Source organism: Notothenia rossii (genome assembly GCF_949606895.1).
Source record: "Notothenia rossii genome assembly, chromosome: 2".
In the NCBI taxonomy this organism is placed as follows: domain Eukaryota; kingdom Metazoa; phylum Chordata; class Actinopteri; order Perciformes; family Nototheniidae; genus Notothenia; species Notothenia rossii.
Genome location: NC_136904.1, coordinates 71,351,200 through 71,370,938, shown reverse-complemented (window position 1 = coordinate 71,370,938; position 19,739 = coordinate 71,351,200). Strand labels below are relative to the sequence as shown.

The 19,739-nt window shown below is 40.0% G+C and overlaps 1 protein-coding gene across 1 annotated transcript in view; it reads left to right on the top strand.

Moving 5' to 3' along the window:
• Positions 1–19,739, top strand: part of LOC307029139 (partitioning defective 3 homolog B-like) — a 124,786-nt gene that overhangs the window by 57,525 nt on the left and 47,522 nt on the right. Inside the window, exon 4 of the mRNA XM_079664806.1 lies at positions 17,893–18,046. Within this exon, the coding sequence (XP_079520932.1) occupies positions 17,893–18,046 (154 nt within the window). The remainder of the gene's footprint in view (positions 1–17,892; positions 18,047–19,739) is intronic.

The following is a 19,739-nucleotide window of genomic DNA, read 5'->3' as shown; positions in this document are numbered from 1 at the left end:
AAGAGAGCCCAGAACGCTTTGGATAGCAACTTCTTCATTAGTATATGCTAGCAATGCTACACGTGTGTGATATTGATTTATTTATGCTTTCTTATCATGTGGTGGTATAAATACACAAGATGCAATCTGTACAGTAAAAGGATTCAAAATGACTGTATTAAAAAAGTTAAAACACAAGACAAACCCTTCTAGATACTACAAATATGTGAATTACTTACAGAATAAAAAATTGCACCGTACACTCCAACCGTCTTATACATTACATAGAACCGATGCTTTAAGATACAAAGGGCTCTCTTTCCAATTAATGGATTCCCCCCCCACAAAGGTCATACAGACTTGGCTCATGCACCATTATCTCTGTTACATAGAGTCTGCTCCTCATGACAGGATAAAGAGGAGACAACAGCGAGATCTCAGCGTAATGAACCGCAATGCTTTCTCTCACCTTCACCTCATCCTTCTGCTTTTACTACCCTCCACCTCCACTCTCTGTACACCAGTTATCCTCTCTACATCCATCCACTGTCCTTCTACCTACTCCAACTCAACACTTTCCTGTTTTTGAGAGCTAAAAAAAGTTTTCATTTTGTATTTGTTGTATCCCTACCCATACTGAAATACTTCCTTCTAAGCTTCTACTTTCAGATCTTTGTATTGAACATAGCTCCTCTCTCTCCATGTCCTTAATCCTCTACCAGTATTAGGTAATGTCTTGGCCTTTACTCCTCTGCTCGCTCTAGCCCCTTTGCGTACCCTTCACCAGGCACCTCTTTCTTTCACCCTTTCCTCTAATGTAGCCAATCATTTCTCAGTCACACCTTAGTGTTCACATGAGCTTGTGTGTATGTGGACTCTTCATCCGTCAGAGCCACATACAGACGTGATCCAGACCTGATACATATGTCGACCCTCAGCGGGGGAACCAAGGGGGGTTAATTGAGTAATGGCGTTTGCGAGAGAGGGAGATAATACCAGGAGGCAGGATGAGACAGAAGACTAGGCAGAGGGGAGGGGGAGATGAGAGCATTAAGAGAGCGGGAACGGCGGATTGGTGGAATTTGTAAGAACATATGAAAAGAGGAGGGGGCCAAAGAGAGAAAGGGGGTTAATGGCTGGAGTGAATAAAATGGAAGACACTGGGAGGCTGATAATTAAAGAATTGAGAAAGGGCGCCGCAATAAAGACAAATGAGGGGTTAATGGTGAAGGTGTGCGAGATGGGCACGGGGTGACAGCATGAGGCGGCCCACCAGCAGGACACAGAAGATTGATTTTAAGTGATAGTGAAGGGGTTAACGGAGTGATTGAAATGAAACGAAGAGAGAGGCAGAGAGGGTGAAAGCGAAAGGGTTAATTATGAATATAATAAACGATGAAGCCAGTAGTGTTCATGGACCTTGGCTGTTAATTAAGAAAAACACAGCTGCACCTGGGACCCACCTAGAATAGATGGATACTCACAAATACACTTTCGTGTGTGTGTGTGTGTGTGTGTGTGTGTGTGTGTGTGTGTGTGTGTGTGTGTGTGTGTGTGTGTGTGTGTGTGTGTGTGTGTGTGTGTGTGTGTGTGTGTGTGTGTGTGTGTGTGTGTGTGTGTGTGTGTGTGTGTGTGTGTGTGTGTGTGTGTGTGTGTGTGTGTGTGTGTGTGTGTGTGTTACTAATTGTTATTATTATGAAGTCCACCTCCTCATGGATTCATTGTGCTGATGAATTATCTTAATGAAGTACCTAGATAGGGGGTTGTTGGGGATAGACGAACTAAACCATCATTACGGAAGCTTATCTTATTTACTCAAACTGTATGATGACACTTTAAATATATATATATATATATATATATATATATATTGTTATTAAATTGAATTGACTGCCAAGACAATTATATATAATTAATTTGAGCTAAAATGTAATGCCCATCCTTTTTTTTTGTATTAATTATGGCACGCTAGCTAGCCAGTGGCAATTTAGAGATGTTGCTATCCTGGCTCCAAAATGGTGGAATGAGCTCTCCATTGACATCAGGACAGCAGAAAGCTGACAAAAAAAAAATATATATATATATACCGGTATTTTTAAAATCTTTATTCAACCAGATGAGATCATCGATCTCTTTTTCAAGGGAGACCTGTCCAACATGGCAGCAAGTAGGTTACGACATGAGCATAAAACAACAGATAACACAAAAGGACATCGTATTCACAGGGCTACATGTACATACCTAGAGACATTGACAAGTACCAACAGTATATTTATACCTCGCCCTGTCAATAAGCCTCACCTTCTTGGCAACAACTGTATTGTTTTTGAAGTGGTGGAGAGACAATGCACAGTTTTACCCACTGCTGTCACCCATGGCCAAAGCATGTCTCTCCGTCCCAGCAACATCAGTAACAAGCAAGAGAGTCTTTTCCACAGCAGGGGATATTGCAAACGCCCAAACATCCCAGCTTCTACCTCGAAATGTGGACATGCTCATATTCCTAAAAGATAACCTTGATGATGCTGAGTTAGTGAGTTAGTGAGTTAGTGAGTGAGAGTTGAGTTACTTGGAAAACTAAAGTGAAACTTGATTTATTCTATTGCAGGGTCTGATTATTATATTGTTGACACTTTAAAATACTGCTATACTTCTAAAATGAGTTTTTGGTATCGTTACATCCCTACTGAAAACTCATCTCTTTAGACTCCACTTCGAGCAATAAAATGACTAACAAAGCACTTATATACTAATAAAGGACTGGCTTATCTAAAGCCAGTTGAGTAGCACTTGAAATGTTTTAGCTCTATGAAACCTAATGTACTTATATGATTCTGTTTTCTTCAAGTTTGTATCTTCTTAGTCGAATGCACTTATTGTAAGTCGCTTTGGATAAAAGCGTCAGCTACATGAAATATAATGGCTTGTCCAACCTAAAGAAGCCTGCTACTACAGTTTAAACATAGATACAGGCAGGATTCAAAAATCCAATTTACAATTACAGTTAGGATTTCGTAAGCTAAGAAAACATAGGAGGTCTGAAATGGATACGACACAAACATAAGTTTAACAAATGCTCTGTACTAGGGATAAAGGACTTTAGAATTAGGATATTATTCTGTACTGAGGCACAAGATGACTCAACATTTGTCCACCATATTCCTTTGTGTTGGTCCGACTGTGTGGAGAGACACACTTAGTCATATCAGGTGTTAATGGACAACATGATAAAAGGTAGTAACCAAAAAAGGCTTTAAGCTTAGGAGTAGTAGAGGAGGAAATGTCAGCTTGAGCAACTAGTTTTTTGCCTGTTCTTTCTCTTCTTACAATAACTTGGGCAGTGTTACAAAACCTGGACGACTTAATCTCATTTTCAGAGATTAGAAAGAATAGGCTTTGTCTTTGACGATGTGGCATTTTTGGCAAAGAATTGGAGATTCTAGAAGGCTTTGAAAATATGTTGTTGGCTCCAGATCATGAGGCCAAGGCAGCGTAAAACTCCTTCATTAGTTTCAGTCATAAAATCTGTTTAAAAACTTTACATGTAGAAATCATTGGTGAAAATCGACAAGTAAACAGGTTTTCAAGTACCGGTACTTGTTGATTTATTTGGTTCCAACTTTAACTTATTGAGTTTATAAAAGGATCTAAAATTCCTCATCAAAATAAATGTTATCAATGGGTCTCACAAGCTATGGCCAGGTGAAAACACCTGCAAGCTCCAAACAAATGAGAAAGAAAAATAAATAGCTTAATTAGCTTGATGAGAACAGTTGAATTAGATGAGACTATTTTAGCATGCAGATTTTTATTGTTAAGAAAAACACTTATTAATCCCTTTCATTGACCCTCAGAAGACCTGCCAATCCCACTCTGTAGTTCATTGTGATTACACTGAGACAGCATCATTTGCTGCTTGATCTAATGACTTAAAAGCCTCAAGTAAAAGTCATACAGGTCTATTATGCAATTTGCTTTAGCCCAAGGGCTGTTTAAAAAAAAAGATGTCCATAGAGATCTTTATTGAGAGACTGTATGTAGTCTGTATTAAGGAGGAGTGTCCCTTTAAGTACTCATCATTCAGTGTTGAGATGGATTTGATTCATGCTCTTGTGAATAGAAGATATGATCTTTTAGGAAGACTAATGTAATCACTCTGTGTTGGCGATGAGCTTTACTCCTAACCTCAATCATCAAGATGTTAGAAGGACCACCTCTCATGTCAACCTTTTGGAAAGAAAAGCAGCATTTGTTGCGTGTGTGTGTGTGTTCGGGAGAGATTTATTGTGTACGTGTGTTTTTAATCACACACACAAAAAGCTAGTAGCAGTTATCAGAAAGATTTACATACATTGACAGAGTAATGCGCTGGGCCGTGAGAGCTTTATAAAGAGTCAACCTGTCCCTGAATGTGTGAGTGATGATAACAGGCTCATTTAATTGCCTAACCCCCCGACACGCACACACGCACACACACGCGCACACTCACGAATAACACACACACACACACACACACACACACACACACACACACACACACACACACACACACACACACACACACACACACACACACACACACACACACACACACACACACACACACACACACACACACACACACACACACACACACACACAGGCAGATTCTCAGTTCTTCGAGTAGGCGTCACATAATTCCTGTCATTCACCTTGAGGAGGTGGAGGTAAGACAGAACAATGAAGAAATTAAATAAATTAGGAACGATCAGTCAGCAAGTGAGAGAAATGGAGCAAAAGCTAATCCTAGGTCAGTGGGGTTCAAACAAACTGTTTCTTTGCTTTCATTTTTTGTGAAATAGCGGCAAATTCGCTGAAAGCCATACATGCTGTATCAAGACAATTGATTGCGATAGAATACCGTTGGCTTCTATGTATCATAATGTTGTTTTCTAAATCCCCATTTTAGAAGTTACATACTTCCTGAGTTAAACCTGATTATACTACAAAAATGTAAGGCTTATTTATTTCCACACATTTTTTACAACCTGGCACCTGCTTCTTGAACCTCGCCTGTTGTGTAATACATGTTAGGCATCTGCATACTCAAGAGTCAGGCACTGAGAAGCATACATCACCATTAAAGACCTAAACATCTTACCCATCCCCCTGTCTCCCTGCTCTTTCCCTTCCTCCCTCTCATAATGAAAGCATCTGCACACACTAATGAATAGACTGAGGGAAGTTGCACAGCTCTACATGGGAAGATATGGAAACAATCCAATCAGGGAGATCATGTCTGTCTTAAGAGTGCCTTGGTGACTGGCTATCCATTTGTTTGTCCAAAAATGTAGTTGGGAATCTACTATGAGAGATATAGTCAAAGAAAAAATAATAATATTGCAAACTCACATCATTATATAGTTCTTTTTTTTCTTAAAGGTGGGGTAGGTCATTTTGGAGAAACCAGCTCGAGTGCGCTAGAATTTGAAAATACACAGCCCGAAAAAATCTGCCACTTCCTTACAGAGCCCCTCCTCCAACACACGAACGCGCACATGACCAATGAGGGCACGAGATTAGTTTGTGCACAGATGGAAAGCTGACAGGCAGGTAGGCCGCCCGGCTAAAATGATTGGTCGTGCTTTTTACAGTACTACGGCTTCCACAGATGACATTTCTTTATGGATTTTTTGTCAAAGCACTTAAGATATTCATTGCTATCGGGATGTTAAGAGCATTCCATGGAATATAACAAAAAGGGTATCTCGAGCCGGCTCCTCAAACTTACCTAGCCCACCTTTAAGGGCAGCATTATTGCTAAAAGTCTATAATTGTCATGTATTTTAAGGATTCCCATTCAATGCTGCAAAATGAATACAATAAAAGTATCTTTAGTGTTGTGTCCACTGTCAATCAAAAATACATTTTTATATGAAAATATGAGAATTATTTTTTCTTTATCATCCATTGATAAAAAGTGACATGGCGAACAAAGACACATTGTAGAAGATATGCAGAACACAGTGTTCCTCAAATCAGTTTAACCATAAACATGTATAACACCATTTCAAATATGAATGACTCTGGGATGACATGTACTTGAGATAAACACATGTCTTTGTGAACTTTATGTTTTTTCATTTAGTTTTACAAGATAGTAAACACAAACTGCATCAATAATAACTCTTTACAACTCATAACTCTTTAAAGTTTTAGATTACATCATATTTTCTATTTGTATTACTGATTGCCCACATTTTATGTTTTGAAGTTAAGGTTAGGTTTTCCTTCTCGGGTAGATGAGTTAATGGTGTTGGGTTTATTTTCCTTGCACTGCTTCGGAGAGACATTGGTTGGGAGATTGATTGTTCTCCTTCAGCTGTGAAGAAGATAAGCTGTCTGGGGGTCAGGAAACACCCTTTCTGCAATTGACCCAATAATCCCCAAATGTTCACAGATTACAGACACGTGAATGGCCAGAGTGCCAATCCTCCATTGTATAGGCCACAACTTCCCCCCAAGCATTTTGAAAGTTTAACAACGTTATACTGTAGATACAAGGGTATAAATCATTTTGAGAAAAAAAGTGATAATTAAAGAAGAATCCAAAATCATGCTTCTCTTGCCTCTTGAGAAGGTGACTAATTTGTGTATTAGTAGAAGGAGTAATACATCTTTTATCTTATTTTGTGTGAGTTTCTGTGTGTGTGCATGAATTTGTGTGTAGTGCATTGATCCAGCTTTAGGACTGTCAGCTGACAGTTATTACTGCTGTGCGTTTTGACATGTTAAGCCTCAGATAATCACCATCAAAACACTTTGTGCGTGCGCACGAGTGTGAAGCCATGCATGTATGCGAGGAAGAAGATGGTGTGTATCGGTGGGTGTGTAGCCTAATCAGTCACATCTGACAGACGGCAAATCCTAATTCAAAAGCCACTCAGTCATCCATTGTTATGTGAGAGCCAATTGAATGAGATAAGATGTTGGAAAGAAAGGAGAGCCGGAAGGAGAGAAAGGCCGGATAAATGAGCTAGCAGGGGATGTGAGGGCTGTAGACTAAACCGTGAAGTCTGTTCGAACATTTATAACCTTCAAGGATATGCATAGCGCTCACCTCATTGTAATAATCCCCAAAATCAATACCCTTTTCATTTTTAACATGACAATTACCCCCTGTGCAAAGCAACGTCCATATGGCGATTGTTTTGGCATGCAGAATGCTAATTTCCTTGCTTATTGAAAGAAAATCCCAAATATTTGCTCGTTTATTCTTCCTGATTGTGAAGATTTGCTGCTTTGTTCTGTTTTTAGATAGTTAGATAGGTAAATACTTTATTGATCCCAATTTGGGAAATTATTTTGTTACAGAGGACGCATCAGTATGTTCAGACATAAAATAAACAAATGGAACAGAGAATAAGCAACTAAAAATAAAAATAAAATGAAAAATATGATATCAAATATAAACAGTATAACAATTCTGGAAAATTTAAATGTTTAAAAAAAAGTCAAAAATACTGCATATAATTTATATAATTGCTAATCCCTAATGTTTCAGCTCTGAATAATTGGTTAGTCGAAGATTCGTCTCAGGCTCTTGGAAACTCTGATGGATTTTAAACTTTGACGCCAATAACTGTTATCTCTTCTCTCTTACAAAAGAGTAGTGTATAAAACATTCAGATAACAGTAACCTGATTTTTAACTGGCTGGTGCTGCCTCATTCTTTCCCTGATAAAAATTGCAAACTTTAGGCGACTACTCAAACTAGTGATTGCTAATGAACATTATTTGAAACAACTTGATGATAAGCTTCATGAAATGTAGCTGTTGTACCGTTGGTTTGCTATCTGCAAACTGGTATCTGTATTCAGTTGGAGATCCCAATGTTTGGTAAGAAAGACCTCTCTTTAAAACTTGCATCGGAAGTTAGGGTGTCCCAAATTTAGTAGGTTTCACTTCTATCTTAAAACGTCACATATATTTATTTGTATATATTAATCATGATTAAGGTGAATATATAAGTGTTTGAATGGACTTGTTGTCAGCAGATACTTCATATTTAAGAACTCAGATTGGCATTGGAACCAAAACATCCTTGGTCAGGACGTTGGTAGTTTCTGATACTTTGTCCACCCTGTTTGTACCAATGAGGGTTGACTACGTACCAAAAACAACTTTCAGGCTTGACTTTTTGCATTTTCAGTAGGATAAAATATTTAATAGAATTCCCAATTGTTTACAATTTTTCCACCAATTTTGTGAATAGCATATCCAACTCAATATACACAAGATGTCTTCTTCCCAGTAAGTGAAGTGTGTTCAGACTCCTCTAGTTAATAGGCTCCTCTGGTCTCTGAGTGCTGTCTTTCAGACCTTTACTGGTGGATCAGAGAATATGGCCTGCACAGAATGTGTCCATCTGTGCCTCTGTGTGTCCATAATGCTGTTCCATAATGCTGTTCCATATGGCCAACTGTGGTCCACACACAGCCTCAGGGAAGCGGTGGTAGATGGCTAACACACTCACACACCACGCTCACACCTTACTGCTTTCTTCCTCATGTACAACCATTCATACATGTACACTATGTGTGATGACGACGACACACACACACACAAGCATTTATACACGTAAAAATACACACAGTATCTGCATGAGGAAACAGAAGTTGCTATGTTAATTTGGCTGCGTGACAGACACTGAAGTTCTGCTTGTCTGAAGTTCAGTAAGACACTGAGTAGTTGATGGAGGGTTCTCAACTTTCAACAGTTAACCAATCCAAGTATTTGGAGCTGTGTGCAGCTGATACAGTGTCCGGGAAGCAGTGTGGGGATCTAGTGCCTTGCTCAACAGTGGCAAGGAGGTGAACTGTAACCGCTCCAAGTATTTGTCCCTTATCCATACCGCGTCAGTTCTGGGACTTGAACCGGTGACGGTGTGGTTCCCCGGTCCAAGTCCCTACAGACTGCCACGTTTGTAAAATATATTGGTATAAAGTCTGATTTAATTGAAAATATATTAGTATGTCTTACACGGTAAGACTCTCCCACTCTGTCCTAATGTCTGTATTTTCATTCCGCACAGTATTTCTGTCCCCCATTCATCTTTCCTTCCTGTCTGTCTTGTCTGGATTTCTCATGCTCTGCTGAGAGTTGAGTTGACTGGAGATCAATAGAGGGTCAGCACACACACTGACACAAACCTACACAAACACTGGAAAGTGCTGAGCAGGTGAATTTCATTCATCCATATTCTCCGTACGGAGACAGCACTGTCCTGATTATGGATTACCATGGCGATGGATCGATTGCAGCGGAGAGGTCACCCTCCGAGACGTGTGTGTGTCGGAGTATTTCTGTCCCTCTCTTTACATTTAGTGTATCTGAATCTAATGTGTAAAGTGTATTTTCCTATTGGTACATACATCTATTTTTCATGTTGGACTCTTATGGGAATACAAGAGAAGAGAACATGAATGAAAATACATGAAGGAATAAAACGGCAAGATTAAGAGTCTCAAGACTGGGAAAGAGCGGCAGTTGTATCAGATTCATGTTTTAATCGATAAGCTCTTTGTTGCTTTGTGGGTGTATCCAATAGAGCAAAGTGCTGGAACATGATGATTTACATCAGCTGATTTGTAAGGAACCAGTACACCTCCAAGGGGAGATCGGGACCAGCTGGAGAGGCAAGCTGTGGAGGTGGTTACGGAAGAGAAAGAGGAGCATAAAAGGAGGCAGGGTAAATGAGAGGAAGCGGAATCATGAAGAGGAGGGAGGGAAAATGAGAGGAAGAAAAAGGGAAGCCAGAGGGAAAACAGGGCTAAGCAGGAATATTTGCTGATGAAGGACGAACTTGAACATGGCCTCACATAGAAGAGCTGACCTGCCTCAGGGTTTTTCAAATTCTCTTTGTGATCTGCATTTAAAAAAAATGGGAATCTCAGAAAAAGTTTTCGATGTAACTTCTCATGCTGGCTTAACAGAGGGCCTGTATAGATTCCAGATTGACCTTGTCCAAACCTGTCCATCTATCTTCTTTTATGAGTGCACCATAAAGAATTGCGTATTAAGACATTTCTTAAAGCTTTGGAATTACACCCAAAAGGCAGAGAGGGGGATGGATGCAGCACCAACACATTTAAGCATGAAACAAATGATCACACAGCTTTACTTCCGGTAGATCACTATTGCTTCCTCTTTTTTTTGCTTCTAACATGTATACATAGTTATTTTCCTTGGATATGACAACACAATTACACAATGATACAGTAAGGGCCACAGGTGTGGGGTGTGGGGTGTGGGTGTGGGGGGTTTGGGGGGGGTGTCCTGCTGGCTTCAAGATACTTTACAGATGCAGCTTCTTTATGTAGAGCTAGGTGGTGCTGTCAGTCTATCCACAGTCACTTTGTGTGTGTGAATGTGTGTGTGGTGTGTGTGGTGTGTCATTGAGTGATCAAACCTGCTCTTTCTCAGGAGGAACCGTTGCGTCACAGTATGAGCTTTGTGATTTTGAACCTGGATGACACATGTATTATCCTGAATGTATTGTTGTATTCAGATTATTGCAGCTCATTAATCACATTTCCTTTTCATAACACACTGCAACAAAAAGCTGAAATAGCACATTTGGCTGTTCATTTGCATATTTGCCCAAAGAGAAATTGATAATTGTTATTTTAGTACACAGTCGTACCTTTCCTCAACCCTCTGATGTATCCCACCCAAAACATCAGCATGTACTGACTTAACACAGCCCTGGATACATTCCTCATACAGTTTAATGGACATGTGCCATCATGTGTAGCCACCCATCCCCCCCTGCTTTTTGTTGTTAAGTCCATAGTGATGGAGTGGTCATTGCTAAAGATATTGCTGACTGCACAAGATGCCAAAGCATGCTTGAGCATCATAGATTTTTCTTACGGTAAGTGGTCATGGTGGTCATGAGTGGAAATCAAAGCTTAGTGGTGTACAGATAGCTTAAGCATATTTAAAGGTGTGTGTGTATGTGTGTGTGTGTGTGTGTGTGTGTGTAAAAATGGGAGTGCGCGAGCTGCGTGTATTCACTCATGCATTTGCCTGATTGTAGCATTTTATCGATCCTCTCCAAACTAATCAATCAGTCCCTAATCGACCCAATTATAAAGGGTATGATGAAAAGAGATGTGTGTGTGTGTGTGTGTGTGTGTGTGTGTGTGTGTGTGTGTGTATGTGTGTGCGTGCAAGCACTCATGTCATGTTATGCACTTACATCCTGAACTGCTATTAATCTATCCGAATTTCATGTGCTCTTTTCATTTTAATAAAAGGAAAAGGAACCAACTCTGCACTTCTCCCTCCCCGCCAATCCTCTCACTTGCACACACCCTCAGATATTGTGATGCTGAGCATGCACATGCTATTGTATATCATGTGCAGCTCACCGATATATCACTGTTTATTGGCGAGTGAGCAGAAAAAAAAATAATATAATAATAATTACCTTGTGGTCTTTTACTCTCCATAAAATCAAGGGCACTATTATGGCTGTAAGCAGGCCTCAGTTCGAGCCAATTACTTATACCTGAGTTGCTGAACTTCAACATAACACTAAGTGCCGTTGTCAGTTAAATTATTATATTTTTGTTATTTAAAAGATATAGAAACATGGTGAGGCTGTCCTGAGATAAAACCATCCACTCTAGACCCTAAGTTGACATTATGATAACCTATAAACAGTTAATGTCAAAGGTTAAGGGCAAGTAAATTATCTAATATCAATGTCCCTGTTGGGCTTGTGAAGCTTTTACCAAGACCCCAGGAAATGCACATTTTCGTTGGCATAATTGTTGAATTACAAATTCTGTGTCAGTCGCGTGACGCCATGGGGCTCAGAAATACTTTTTCCCATTGGAAAAGAGATGTCTTTTGGTCTACGTATAAGTTTGGATGCTGGAGGGTTTAAAGAAAATATAAGTGCGCATGTGTTATGGGCCCCATGGATACAACATATTTGGATACTTTTGTAGTTGAAAGTCTAGTTATTTTGCTTCATGTTGTTCTGAGCAGTTTTTGTAGTAATTAACTGAGCCCTGTCTGGATTGGTCAATGTTCATGACTATGTAGGGGCAGTGTGCTTGATAGAGTTAAGCTGCCCTCAAATGACCATTGCCAAAATGGCTCTGCGTTGTCGTTGTTTTCCTATAGAGAGCGTAGTGCCGTCCCACCAGGATACCCTCAACATAGCACACCTCTCAAAATGGTTGCAGAGAGCTGTGCTTAAATTATTTCAACTTCATTGTGGCTCACCAAAGGACACACAACCAAGTGAATAACAGCTATATGAAGTGTTGCAGTTAACAGGGAAGGTCACCTATAAAATGAGAACTAACTGTTTCAAAACACAGCTTTGCGCCCTACCTCGTGCTGAGCCAATAGAAAATTGCGTATCATGAAGGCAGCTTTAGGCTTTCAATATTTCTTAAGCTCCAGTTCTTTCATTAACCTGATAACCTTCCCCCAAAACAATATCAATAAGTCACATTTTCTAACACATAAATCTTTTTTTCCTATTTGTGATGGCCATTTTACAAGCTTCTTGCGAGGGTCCTGAGGTTAAGTGTGGCGAAGATTTCAAATTCACACATTTTGACACATTGGTGTATTGGTGTCTGGTTGTAAGTGTTTGATTTTGGCCAATTGGGTCAGGCCTTTGATTGATCCTTGCTTACAGGTCAGGTAGTTCAACACATATAGACTTTACCTCTACCATATGACCTCACCGTAGCCTCCACTTTGTCCGAGGTGACCTGGAAAAATCTTGTATTGACCAAACGGTAATGATAAATGGAAAAGGGCCTAATGGAAAGGACTCAGGCTCAATGAGGAAATATTTGGCTAGCTTTAGTGTTCAACCCCAGGGTTTCTATGTGTGACTTTAAAGCTCCCATGTCATGCTTTTCCGGTTATTACCCGTCCCCTTGTGTGTTATGAAGGTTTTTCTGCATGTAAACGGTGTGCAGAGTCAAAACCCTTAAAGTACACCCTGTAGCGAGTAAAACTCTAACACAGAAAATACCTCCCCAAAACGCCTCGTTGGTGAAACGTGCTTACGAAAGCACGTACCCGGAACAAAATGGGCCAATCCGTGGAGCCGTTACGTTACGTCCGCGGAGCCGTTACGTTAAGCCCGCGCTGATTGGTCCAAATTGACCAATCCACACACACACTCAGTGCAGGCAGCTCTGCTGATTTCTGCTCCCTGCTGCAGGCTGACAGTTGGGAGCGCGGCGAAATTCTTTCTGCAGACCCATTCTCACTGCGTTTATCAACCTTTAAACCTTTTTCTTACTCAATATCAAGCCACACTTATTGTTTTTATTTCGGCTGTGACTTTGTGTGTGTTCAGGTTGAGTTTTGCTGTGTTTGGCTATGTATCGCTAAACAAGGAAATCACACCTCCACGGAGCTCAGCACGATTCACAACTTACCGACCAATCAGAGCACACTGGGCTCACAGGGAGGCGGGGGGGGCGGAGCTGCAGCGAGCCGTTTAGTGGAGAAAGTGAATACTGCTGAATACACATACTTTACAAAGATGCTGTATGCGAAACCAATGTGAGTTTGGAAAATTGCACAGTATTTTTCTATTTTAGTATACCTCAACAATGGAATTATGATCAGTGGAAATGGCCATGACATGGGACTTTTAAATAAAGCTGGAATCAATTATTGTATAGTTGACAACCAGAGTTGGTAATGGACACTATTGTACTTTTGCAAAAATGTGCTAATTTGGCCCTAAATTGGACTCATAAGAGTAGTGTAGTGAAGTTGGCTATTTATACAATTGAAGTGTCCTCAAGCTACATTAGCTATTGCATTGCCATTTGTGGTCGAACATGACCTTTTAAATCCCCTTAAAAAATAATAAAAACATCACAAAACCAACCACAATTTGATATTCAGTCTGTTTTTCAGTTCTCCCAGAACCCAAATGAAGACACAATGAAGTCTTATTGCTCCTTCAGCTGCATTTTTGAGTATTCAAGCTCACAGATGGATGAAGGCATTTCTACATGATGTTGTCAAAAACCCGATCAAAGTAAAATATGTGTTTTGATAGCTGAAACAAAAAATAACAGAACACAATCAGAAGTTACTAGCATCTTTATCTTTAAGTCTGTCGAAAGTTGTTGATGAGAAGTTGTTGAATGTCATATATAACAGCGTGACACACACCCATAGCATTTCTTGATTGCTTAAAGAAGCAATTTGCTTATTACTTAAAGGCTGAAAACACTCAGTGTGTAACACACCTGGAAACATCTCTTACAATGAAGCAATAGCCTTTAGGGGGAAGAAAGGTTGTGGATAAGAGGAACAGATTCAGAGTTGGCACCATGTCACTTTTCATTTTTGCAGAAAATGGACACATCACTGCACTCACACTTGACACGGTGACACTCTCAGAAAATCTCAAGCTTCAGGTTTTCTTTTTGCTCTTACTCTCTGACATCCTGAAGGTTTTTAAAGTAGATCACACCTTTCAGTCCCCCTCATTATAATCATTATAAGCTTCTGTCTCTCACATTCTCAACGTCCATTTCTCTCTGTACTTTCTCTCTAAGCCGACTCACCTTCTGCGTCTCTCCCACCACTCTCTCCCTCTCCGTGGTGTCATTTTGTTTGGCAGGTCTTTGAGTCCCCTGTCGAAGAGAACAGAAGCAAAGTCTTAATCTCTCATCGCCTGGCTGTCTTTCCACCTTGGCTTTTAAAGAAACTCAGCAGGGCTATGTTGAATTTCTTTACCCATTTTTCTTCCTGTCATTCTTTCAGATGTTCTTTTTTAAGATTCTCCCTCTGTGTTTATCCGGAAGCTATTAGTCTTGTTCTTCTCTCTTAAACAGGCAGATTTACTGGAACTGGATAACAATGTAGGGATACTTTTAAAATTAAATATATGTATTTTCAAGACATTCAACATAACAATACAATCAATAAAACAATATTTATATTTATTAAAACCCTTTTATTTATTTTTGACCTGTGCTTATCTCAGATTTGAATATAAAGGTGCCCTATTTGTTACATACTACACCGTAGTTGTGTATTCAATATGACAATAAACCTCTGAATCTTGAATCTATTATGCTTTTCTCTTTCCTCTAGTCTGTTTTATAGGATGTTGTGCATCTAAATGGTCTGCAAAGGCTCAAATCCCAAAGTTACCTCCACACACTGCCCCCCCCCTTGCCTGAAATGCCTCCATTAGGCTCTTTTGTTTTCTTCTGTAACATAGTGACATCATTATGTAACACCCACTCTTCTATTTGCTACGATCACACATTTGACGTAATAGGCTAATGGGCGGGACATCTAATAGTGGTTGACCAATCACAACAGAGCCGGCCAGCTAACCAATCAGAGCAGACTGGGCTCTGGTTTCAGACAGAGGGTGAAAAGAGGTGCTGAATATGTCCTCTTAAGGATTGACTGGTTCAGACCAACCTTATTGAATCCTGGGACCCTGTTCCCCAGACTTGATCAATTAGTATTTCCCTGTTCAGATCATAGAACTCGAGACTTAATATGTTTTTATAAAAGGTTGATCCATTGGACAATACTTTGCGACAGAGCAGCTTGACAGAAAGGGGCAAATACGATCTATTTGTCTTTAAATGAAGTCACTTATGGTAACACAACCAAAGAAAGGTTTTACACTTGGACAGAAGGTGTAATTTAAGTGTTGAAATGTAAAGAGATGAACTTTAAAAACAGAAATGGGGAATGGATATTGAGGAAAAATAAAAAGATGCACCTTACATCAAGCAAGTTTCAAGGAAAAGCAAAGCAAAAGTCAGATGATTGTTCATTATAAGACTGAAGATAGAGATAGACGATGAGAAAGATGTGTGTTAGATGGAAACTGGGAATGTGACAGAACATGAATGTGTGAGAGACGTTGGTGCCGAATAGTGATATATGGATGAGAAGGGGAAAAGAAAGGTGCGATATTGTATAACTCGATATTATTCTGCTGTGTGCCTGGAATGGAAAGGGCACACATAAAGTATATTTATCTACCGTAAAACACACAAGGTTAAGTAAAGCTTGATGTTAAGTTTCACTATTTAGCTTTTCCTGTTACATTTACAATTTAATTCGCTGAAGGCTTTGGTCCAAAGCCAAATCAAAACGAGGTACAATCCAAGCCACAACAGATCAAGGAGAAGCCTTTGAGAATAAGTGCCTCAACACTCAGTTCCACCTGTCACCAGTGCCATAGGGCCTGCAGGTGCACAAAGTAACATTTAAGTGGCTAGAAAATTACTTTTTTTTTCAGAGAAAGATCAAGACGGAGTTAGAAAGACCAAGACCTTTTCTTTTGCTTCTCCAGTTCCTAATGTATCAAACACCCCGTGCAGAAACTTACAGTAAAAATCTGCTTTAATCATCAGGTCGGCCTTGAAAAAAAGAAAGAAAAAAAGATGCAGTCTCTGGACTTCTCTGCTCTCGCTCCTACATAAGCTTTTAGTTTAAAATGTTGGCATCACTTTACACTTTAGAATTACATTTTCATAATGTCGGCGTTGTTTTTTTTTGCTTTCTTGTGCAGAAGAGACAGCCAGTAAAATCGAAGTGCAGTGACTCACATCTACAGTATGTGTGTGTTTGTGCACTGCTACACATACTTTTATACAGTTTGTGTCTGTTTGCACGCATGTGTGCTTCGGTCTGTATAACTGTATGTTGCGTACTTGATGATGGTTCCAGTGTAGCAGGAAGCCTCTGGCTTTACTGGCAAAGTCCCCTTTCTTTACTCTTGGCCACTATAGACACACACACACACACACACACACACACACACACACACACACACACACACACACACACACACACACACACACACACACACACACACACACACACACACACACACACACACACACACACACACACACACACACACACACACACACACACACACACACACACACACACACACACACACACAGGTCTATTCAGGCTTTACGTGGAGACCCCTAGAACACTTTGTTGACACGCTCTGTGCTATGTAAGGTTAAACGCAGACTCAGTGTAATGCTCAATAGACAGGGATTCAGCTATATAACACAGTTGGAGCTAGCAGCGCGTCACACACACGCAGAGACAGACCCGAATGGAAGCCGCTGTTAATCAGTAGACACACACTGTCGCAGGAATGCTGGGCTCCTTGGACGTGCTCTATAGCGTCCTCATCCACAAGGTAACAGAAATGGTGTAGAAAAAAAAGACACACATTTACAACAGGATTTTATTTACTGTGGTTTCTTACAATCATAAAAAGAAAATTGTAGTTTGTCCTTTAGCCTAACCTTCTGTAACTGTTATAATACACCTGTTGCTAAATGCAAAATATGCCAATAGTTTTAACATGTTAAATTAAGTGCAGTTACGTGTCTAAGCATGTTTTCCTTCATGTCAACTCTGTCAATTACTGCAATATGCTTCCAAAGATAGGCATTTTGAAGTGGCTTTTCTTTATTCTGTTACTGTAATCATACTGCTGTTGATAACGGCAACATATAACTCAAGTTAAAAAAAAATTAAGTACATGAAGGTACATTTATGTCAGATTGAGCCCAGGGTTACTCCCAATTTGCTAGCCTCTGTTCGGATGTTGTCTTTGTGTGTTCATGTTGCCTTTGGTATTGCGTTGTACTGTGAAATATATGTGAATTGCAGTGGATAAAGTGTATAGAAGTATCTTCTCTTTCAGTGTGAGTCAAGAGACTGTGAGTGGAGTTACATAGGAATATTTTAATAGATATCCTGTTGCTACACTCTGATTAAATGCTGTGCTCAAAATGATGAACAGAATAAATAAAATAAAACAAATAATCATCTACATTTTATGTTTTATTTCTTCTTTACTTGTAGCTGATGGCGGTGTATGAGGAACAGGAAGCCCAGCAAAGGAGTGTAGCTAACACAAGGTTAGCGCAGAGCCCTGATGTCTACCAATCAGAGCTCTCCGTCTTCCAGCCAATCGCAGGGGGAGAGATTGAAGTCAATTCCTCCGTCCTCAAGTCCAGTGAGTCATTTTTTCTTTTTAAGGTCTGTATTTGGTATAGCCCCACTCTAATCTTGACATGCGGAATTTTCTTTTCTTTGCACATAGTATAGTATTAGGAGTGAGGCTTTGTCATTTGGTAACTCTTTCCGTTCTTTCCTTTAAAGTATTAAACCTGATTTAGTACTATGTGTTCTTTCCAAGGGTATTTGCAAAAGAATGTTATTTTACAAAGTTGTAAAAGCAGGATATTTGTCACCCTTTGTACTCTCAAGGTATATTAAACTGTATTTATCCGAGCCATAGAAATGTGCTGACATGTATTATACCTGCTCTCTAGAGAGCAATGAACTAACCATCAGTTATGTTCTGGCATTTGTCATTGCATCACTAGGGCTGCAACTAACGATTATTTTGGTAGTCGACTAATCGGTCGATTATTTTTTCGATTAGTCGACTAATCTAACGATTATTTCTGTCACACCCTCCATCTCTGCTTCCTGTGGGCACGGCTCCTTTTCCGGGCTCCAGTGCATGTTTTACCTCAAGTCTGCACACCTGTGAATGTCACCCTGTTGTCCAGTCCCAGGATCAATTCAATCGCATTTTATTCTTGTCATTTCGCAGACCCTTGTTAATTATTATTTTAAGTTTGGAATTAATTACAGCGTCCATAAAGCTCTAGTGTGCTCTACTACGCTGTAAGCTTGGCGCTGTTTAGCAGCTCGTTGGTGGACACGCAGCCTCAACATAACTGAAATAGCGTTTGCTTAGCAAGCATTAACCATGAGACGTTCTGTTTTCCAACATGTAAGCTAACGTAAACATGACTATGGCTAACTTGCTCAAACTTACCCATGATCCAAAGTAGCAGTCCTCACGGTTCCAGGGTGCTTGCGTTTTAAATGCTCGTGCATCACTGTAGTGCTGCCGTGGAATGCCAATTCCCCTTTACAAATTCTGCATTTCACTGACTTCTTTGGCTTGTCGTCTGTGAAATACTCCCACACTTTCGAAACTCTCGGTCTCGCTTTTTTGAGCTCTTCATCACCCTCATTCTCTCTCCTTTCCGCCATCGTTCGTATTCTTTCTTCTTTGTTGTTAGTACAGAATGCAGTCATGGCAGACAATGGAGAGTATACTGCCCCCAGCACTTCCTGTAGTGCATTGCAGTTACAAATGAACATTTGCGCAGTTTTGAATTAACGTTACCGGCTCTCTGATTGTTTTTATACGACGCGTCGACACTAAAATTCCGCGTCGACGAATTTTTATGATCGACGTCGTCGATTATGTCGACTAATCGTTGCAGCCCTATGCATCACACAACATTATCTATCAATAAAGAGATCAACACTCCATGAGTGTGTAGTATAAAAACAACACAAGTGTTCTTAATCCTCTCCTGACTTTCTCTTAAAACCATGCACCTTGAAAGTAGGTAAAGTTATGAAAGAAATCCCAACTCTGTTTCTTGGACTTTGTAATATCAAGGTTACAGTAACTGACACATGGTCTAAATGCTTTTTCAAAGGAAAAATATATCTTGAGGGAATCTCTGTTCCAACCTTTTAGGTATAATCTGTAGGTCAGTGCATGAAGAGGGCAATGTCAAAAGTGATGTTAGACGAGAAACAGCTTCACTGGGACTGACTTTAGATGGAGGCTGACTGCTAGGCCGTGTTGGTAAAAGGACAGAAGTGAAGTCTCAAAA